This window comes from Microtus ochrogaster, unplaced genomic scaffold (genome assembly GCF_000317375.1).
Source record: "Microtus ochrogaster isolate Prairie Vole_2 unplaced genomic scaffold, MicOch1.0 UNK77, whole genome shotgun sequence".
NCBI classification, from domain to species: Eukaryota; Metazoa; Chordata; class Mammalia; order Rodentia; family Cricetidae; genus Microtus; species Microtus ochrogaster.
The window spans coordinates 1,849,639-1,857,222 of record NW_004949175.1 but is presented as its reverse complement, the minus strand read 5'-3'; the positions used below and the strand labels follow the sequence as shown (position 1 = coordinate 1,857,222).

Below are 7,584 nucleotides of genomic sequence, written 5' to 3'. Positions count from 1 at the left end.
ATGGACGCAGGTTAAGATCCTTCCCGGTAAGCCACCACCTTGTGGTGCTACACAAATTAATAGAAATGGGTTAATCAAGATATGTGAGTTGGCCAATAAGAGGCTAGAATTAATGGGCCAAGCAGTGTTTAAAAGAATACAGTTTCCATGTAATTATTTCAGGTAAAGCTAGCCAGTGGCTGGGAGCTAGGCGGCAGGAAGTGGCCCGCTGTTCCATCTACAAGAGAGACCCTGTCTCTAAAAAGTTTCCATTATAGAGGTGATTGACCTCAGCATCACATCATTTATATTCATGCATTTGAACACTTTAAGATATTAATTAGTAATTAAATATTGAAGAAATCAGTTGTCTTAACAATACAGTATATATTAATGAAAGTTAACTGGTTCTCACTGGATTCCTGCTAACATTCTATATCATGCCCCAGTATCCATTCTTTTTTTTTTGAGTTACTATAAACCTTTTAAAACTTTCCCTGACTTCTGTTTGAAATGAGGTCCCTTTTGATACCTAGGATGGCCTTGAACTTGCAATAAACCTCCTGTCTCAGCCTCCTGAGTAATTGGTTGTAACCTCACAGATATCGGCCAGCCTCTGTCTCCTGAGTGAAAAAGGTGTATATCACTACACTTTGCTTAATATCTTAGGCTAGGGGAATGGCTCAGTGTGTAAAGAGTTTGAAATACAAATGTGAGACACTTCATAAAAATGCTATTAATTAGAAGTAGAGAATTTTTGAATAAAACACACTTACCAGTCTCATTGGAAATCTCATTCTCTGGACACAGAGTGCAGTCAAAACAACAAGCCACATTTCCTTCTGGGAGGGATTTTCTGAATCCAGGACTACAACTTTCACTGCAGACAGACTGGGGAGTCTTAGGAAAATCAGTGAGCAAGTTATAATTCATATTTTCACCTACTACTATACTGATCACATTATTCATAGAACTGGATCATTAGTGAACACAGTTTTTGTATCCATAAACAATCAACTGCCTGGATGCTGCTGTAGCTTGGACATACTCACTGCCTTAACAGTGATGACCTTCAGCCTATGATGCTGCTGAGACATGGCGAAGCCTGTAAGTGGAGAAGTATTGGGGTGGAGAAGTGGTTCAGTATTAACAGCATGGGATGCTCTTGCAGAGGTCATGAATTTGGTTCCCAGACCCACATTATATGGGTCAAAATTGCCTGTAACTCCAGCTACAGGGAATCCAACAGCCTCTTTTGGCATCCATAGGCACCTGCACTCGACATGCAGATAAGATAATTTCTTCCTTCACATTCATACAAATAGTAAAAAAAAAAATAAAAACAAAATGTTTTTTAAAAGGTGAGAAAGTTAGTGATTGGAGGCTTGCCATTGGAAGGTGTGTTGGGACAATGGACTCATCCTACCTCTAATGTTGTTGTCTGTCATGAGGTGAATGTCTTCTACTTTCACCAAGCACACCATAGTGCCTTATCAGTCAGAAGTAATAGCTAAACAAGTCCCAGAAACCACCAAATTCAACCTAAAGATCTGTCAGTAATGACAACCCCAACAGATGTTGTGCATATTTTCATATAAAATGTGTGAGCATTTAGGTGCATATTGGTAAATGAACATGATCTCATTACATATGGTATATAAAAAATTCTCTTCCTTAAATTAGAAGTATAGAGTTTAAAAAGCACATACATGGTTCAAGGGATTGTTGGGTATGATAATGGATTAAAAGCTGCCTCTGCAAGAGTCATTGAAAGACAAGAGTTACAAGAGTCACAGTTAAAACCAAATAGATTCTACTTTTAGCAGAGAAAGAATTAAAGGAGAAAGAAATAAGCCTACATGGCGCTTTTGTTTCCAAAGGAACAATCAAGCTAGTGCTGCTTCACCATCTTGCTTGCACCAGGTCAATGAGCGGCAGTTGGTCATGGACAATAGAAAACAGCAGCTGAAACATGTCAACCCTGTTTGCTAGCCATAAGTGGATTGATGGGTGGAGCAAAACTGGGTGAGCGTATGGGAGCTGAAATAAGGCAGAGGAGCTTAGAGCTGAGATTCCTGCCTGGCATCCTGGAAACCATTGCCTGAGCAGAAATCACCCCTACCGCTGCCTTGGTGAACTGCTATGAAATATTTCCTCCACTATCATTCGTGGCCCTAAACCATGCACTGTGCTTCTTATTCCTACTTTACTCTCTATTTCCATTTCTCCAATTCCTTCCTCAATTTACTATTGAAGGAATATGGACACCCTTAGCTCTAAAACCTGTGAAGTGTATCTCTCCAATCAGTACTCTGATGCTGTCTCTGAACCATGTTAGGAAAAAAAGAAAATACAAAAGTGTCTTCTACTTCAAGTTATTATGAATATTTCTGTCAAATCTCTGTATTTGTTATTGTAATTGAATTTCCTCATAAAGATGTTAGGACATCCCATGCTCAAGGATTGGTAGAATTAATATTGCGGAAATGACCATTCTACCAAAAACTATTTACAGATTCAATGCAATACCAATTTAAAATTCCTATTTCATTCTTCACAGAAATAGTAGTATCCTTAATTTTATATGGGTCCTCAAAAAACAACATATAATATTTCATATATTTATATTTTTAATATCCAATAATATTTTTTAAATTTATATAGAAAACTTAAAAATATCAGTACATAAAAAATCATAAAACTGCAAGGCAAAAGAAAAAATTAAAATATATATAGTATAGTATGAAACATTAAAAGACTTATTCACAGAAAATATGCTGATCATGTATCTTTCTTCCTTCAATTCCTCTTAGATCTCCCTAACTCACCCTTTGTTCAACTCTATGCCCTTTCTTTCTCATGTTTACAAAACAAGGAAACAAAACTGAAAACAAAAAACCCCAATGAAACAAATATACATAAAGCAAAAGACTAATAAGATAGAAAGTTTTCAAACAAAGAAATATGGCATAAAAGTTCTACAGAAATAACATTGAGATTCTTGGGAGTGGACTCTTCCCTGAAATGAGACTCCATTCTAAGAAATTACTCTTTTCTTTATAAGAGGGTCCATTGTAGATAGATTTTGATTAGGAGGTCCTTATCAAGATTTGTTTTACTGCCGGGCGGTGGTGGCGCACGCCTTTAATCCCAGCACTCGGGAGGCAGAGGCAGGCGGATCTCTGTGAGTTCGAGACCAGCCTGGTCTACAGAGCTAGTTCCAGGACAGGCTCCAAAACCACAGAGAAACCCTGTCTCGAAAAACAAAAAAAAAAAAAAACAAAAAAAAAAAGATTTGTTTTACTATGTGTAGTTAACTGTATTATAATTATACCCAACTCACCTCTGTAATTCCTGTGGCCCATTCTATCATGTCCTCAGATAAAGATAATTGTTGACCAAGTGGACTATATGGGGAAAACTGTCCAACTTTTACTTTAAGTCCTAGACCTTCTGGAAAGTTCCAATAGTTGAGAATGTCATACTCTGCATTCAGTTTCATTTTCTCATTCAAATTCACTTGTTCTCCAGCATGATTAGTAAACTGCTTGTCTTTTAGAAAAGGGTGCAGCTAAAAAAGATGTATTATTTTATGAAGTTGGTACCAGAGTGAAGACAAAGAACTGAAGTGTTTGGGAAAGTTTTGTATTGTTTAAATCCTTGATGCCTAAATTTAACATAGGTATCAAGAATGTAGGGCAAGTGGCAGCCTGTGGATAGCTAATATATTATGATATTTTTGAAAATAACAATCTTGTTAATAGATAATAGGTCTCAATAACAAGCACCAAGATAAAAAGTAAGTGAAAGAAAACCTGGCAATTGTCAGTTTGTCTAACGAAATTTAGTTGTAGTAGGAGGCCACTTGTTCATTTCCTGATCACCCAGACTCCCTAAATAACCACACTGAAACTATATTAATTAAATCAAGGCTTGGTCTATTAAATCTAGCTTCCTATTGGCTAGCTTTTATATCATTTTTAAAATTTCTGTTTTCAGTTTTATTAAATATAAAACTTTGGAAAAGAAAATCAAATTCAAGCTGGATGTAAATTTAATTAAATACAATGAACAGTAGTATCTCTGAACAAGTTGGGGCCCAACTCTCTGAGTTTAGTTGTTCTTTTTGTCATTAAATAAATAATGCCCACTCCAGGGATAATAGCAAACATGAAAACAAACAAAAACAACAAATAAACAAAAACACAAAGCATCTTGAGAACACATAACTTAATAAATCCCTGAAGAAAAACTATGAGGTATAAAATATAAATGAATATCCTTTGGTGTGTATTTCTAAGAAAAAAATAAACTCCTTGAGATGAAAATAGAATAGAAACAGAAACCACCTAAAATTGAAGTTTTACTCATCACCCATCATATTTAGTAAGTAAAGGTATTAGACAGTATTTTAAGAAATCATCACTCTTGGCTTTGGGGGAAAATAAATGAAAAAAGCTTAATCACCACTGAATTATAATGCAGGGTATATATACTTGGAGAAAATAAAAACATATTTGAATGCTCCCTTTGTGGTAGGTGTTTTTGTGATTTTTGAAATTTTATTCTTCTCTCATACATTACATCCCTACCGCAGTTTGCCCTGCTTTCAATTCTCCCAATTCCTTTCCCTTACCTCCCTTTTCTGCCAGATATCCCCCTCCTCCATTTCCCTTCAAACAAACAAGTAGCTGACCTCCCTGTGATATCCACCGAATGTGACCTAACAAATTACAGTAAGACTAGGTAAAAAACCTCATATCAGGGGTGGAGGAGATAGTCCAGTAGGAGGAAAAGGGTACCAAGAGCAGGCAAATGAATCAGAGACACCCCTAACTTCCACTGTTAGGAATTGCACAAGAGCACAAAGCTAATAACCATAACAAATATGCAAAGGATCTAACTCAGATTCATGAAGGCTCCATGGTTGCCACTTCAGACTCTGTGAGCCCCTATAAGCCCTTCTTGGTTTATTTTATAAGCCATGTTCTCATGATTTTTTCCCACCTCTCTGGCTCATACAATCCTTCCTCCCTCTCTTCCTCAGGGTTTGGCTGTGGATCAAAGCCTATGCTCCCATCAGTTGCTAGATGAAGAGAGCCTCTCTGATGACAACTGTACAATTCATCAATATATGAATATAGCAGAATATTATTAGGAACACAGCTTGCTCCAATCGTAAAAGGTCAGTCAACAGCCATGCAGCTGGTGACCTCACTCTCTAGGTCCTCAACAGTGGAACAAATACCTAGGCCCTCTACCAACTCCCCAGACTTTTCTAGCCAGCCAGCATGGAGTTTCCTGTAGGTAGGCTCCCCTAAAACTGAAACCCAGCCAGCAGCTCCTACAAACTACTAACCCTACCCTGCCCCCAACCCCCCTAATCTTCCTGCAACCACAGTGGAACTCTGAAACACAGCTTACCCCAATACTGAGGGGACTTGAGAGGTTAGTGAACAGCCACATGATGGGACAACCCACTCCCTAGGACCTCCACAGTGGGACAAAACTCCAGGCCCCTCCCCCAACTCCCCAGGCTTTTCAAGCCAGCCAGCAGGTAGTTTCCTGTAGGTAAGCTCCCTGAAAACCCAACCCCATCCACTAGACCCACCAAGCTACTAGAGACACCCTGCCTATGATCTCAGAGTTTGCTTCAATACTAAGGGGACCAAGAGCTTGCTACAACACTGAGAGAACCAAGAGAGAGCACCAAGAGAGTAAAACAGGAGAGAAGACCACAGAGCAGACTTATAGAGACCTCAGAGGTTCTCTGAGATGACATTGACAATAGAAAACAGACCAAGAAAAACTCCCAAATGCTCAGACAGCCACTGCAAGGATCCAATCAAGATGCAAAGACACTCCTTACGTCAACTGAAGGAAGATATGGATAGGAGCCAATGCAAGAATTCCTCCAAAAACCTAAAAAGCAACATGGTAACATCAAAACACAGTAGTGACACAACAGGAAGACTTAATCATCCAAACCCAGAATAATCAGAAGAAAATGACTTTAAATATAATTTTTTTAAAAAAATGATGGAGACCTTTAAAGAGGAATGAAGAACTCCTTAAAGAAATGCAAGAAAAGACAAACAAAATTTGAAATAAATTAATAAATCCCTCAAAGAAATAAAAAAAAAACAATCAAACAAGTAAAGCAAACAGTTCAAGACTTGAAGACAAAAATAGAGATAATAAAGAACACACAAACTGAGGGAATTCTGGATATTAAAAATCTGGGTAAACAAACAGGAGCTACAGAGACAAGTATAACCAACAGAATACAAGAGATAGAAGAAAGAATTTCAGGTGCTGAAGATATATAAAGAAAACAGACTCATTGGTCAAAGAAATTGTTAAATCCAACAAATTTGTAACACAAAACATCCGGGAAATCTGGGACACCATGAAAAGACCTAACCTAAGAATAATAGGGGTAGAAGAAAGAGAAGAAATCCAGCTCAAAGGTACAGAAAATATATTCAACAAAACCATAGAAAAAAACTTACCAATTTAAAGAATGGCATCCTTATGAATGTACAAGAAGCTTACAGAATGCCAAATAGACTGGATTAAAAAAATAGTCTCTTCACCATATAATAATCAAAACACAAAAATACAGTATAAAGAAAAATTAAGAGCTGCAAGGGAAAAGGTCAAGTAACATATAAAGGTAAACTTATCAGAATTATACTCCACTTCTCGATAGAAACCATGAAAGCCAGGAAGTCCTGGATAGAAGTGCTGCAGACACAAAGAGACCATGGATGTAAGCCCAGACTACTACACCCAGAAAAAATTTTTCAATCACCATTGATGGAAAAAACAATATATTCCATAAGAAAAACAGATTTAAACAATATGTATCCACAAACCCAGCCCTACAGAAAGTACTAAAAGGAGAACCCCAACCCAGGAAAGATAACTGCACTCACAAAAACACAGGCAACTGATAACCTCCCATCAGCATAACCGAAAGAATGGATACACACAAACACTACTACCGAAAAAATAACCAAAATTAACAACTGCTGGTCATTAATATCACTTAATACCAATGGACTCAATTCACCTATTTTTTTTTAAAAAAAAACATAGGCTAAGAGAATGTATACAAAAACAGGATCCAACCTTCTGCTATATATAAGAAATATACCTCAGGCTCAAAGACAGATATTACTTCAGAATAAAGGGGTGGGAAAAGGTTTTCCAATCAAATGGACCTAAGAAGTAAGTGGGTGTAGCTATCCAAATATCTAACAAAATAGTTATCAAACTAAAGTCAATCAGAAGATAAGGAGAAGGACACTTTATATACAAACTAGGAACAATTGTCTTTTATATCTTAATTTAACACATTTCCATTATTTTATATATTTTTTATTTTTCACTTTTTTTATAATTAAAAATTTCTGCTTCCTCCCCACCTCTGCCTCCCATTTCCCTCCCCCTCCCCCGCTTCTTTCCCCTTCCCTCTCCAGCCCGAAGAGCAGTCAGGGTTCCCTGCCCTGTGGGAAGTCCAAGGTCCTCCCCCCTCCATCCAGGTCTAGGAAGGTGAGCACCCAAACAGCCTAGGCTCCCACAAAGCCAGTACATGCAGTA

General features: G+C 37.5%; 1 protein-coding gene across 1 annotated transcript in view; it reads right to left on the bottom strand.

The window, feature by feature from the left end:
* Positions 1-755: 755 nt before the first annotated feature.
* The window catches only part of LOC101987480 (vomeronasal type-2 receptor 116-like), a gene marked incomplete at its 3' end in the record, with an annotated part of 24,296 nt that continues 17,467 nt past the window's right edge, over positions 756-7,584 (bottom strand). The window contains exons 4-5 of the mRNA XM_005370381.1: positions 3,323-3,550; positions 756-879 (exon numbers count right to left, since the gene is read on the bottom strand). Of these exons, the coding sequence (XP_005370438.1) occupies positions 756-879; positions 3,323-3,550 (352 nt within the window). The remainder of the gene's footprint in view (positions 880-3,322; positions 3,551-7,584) is intronic.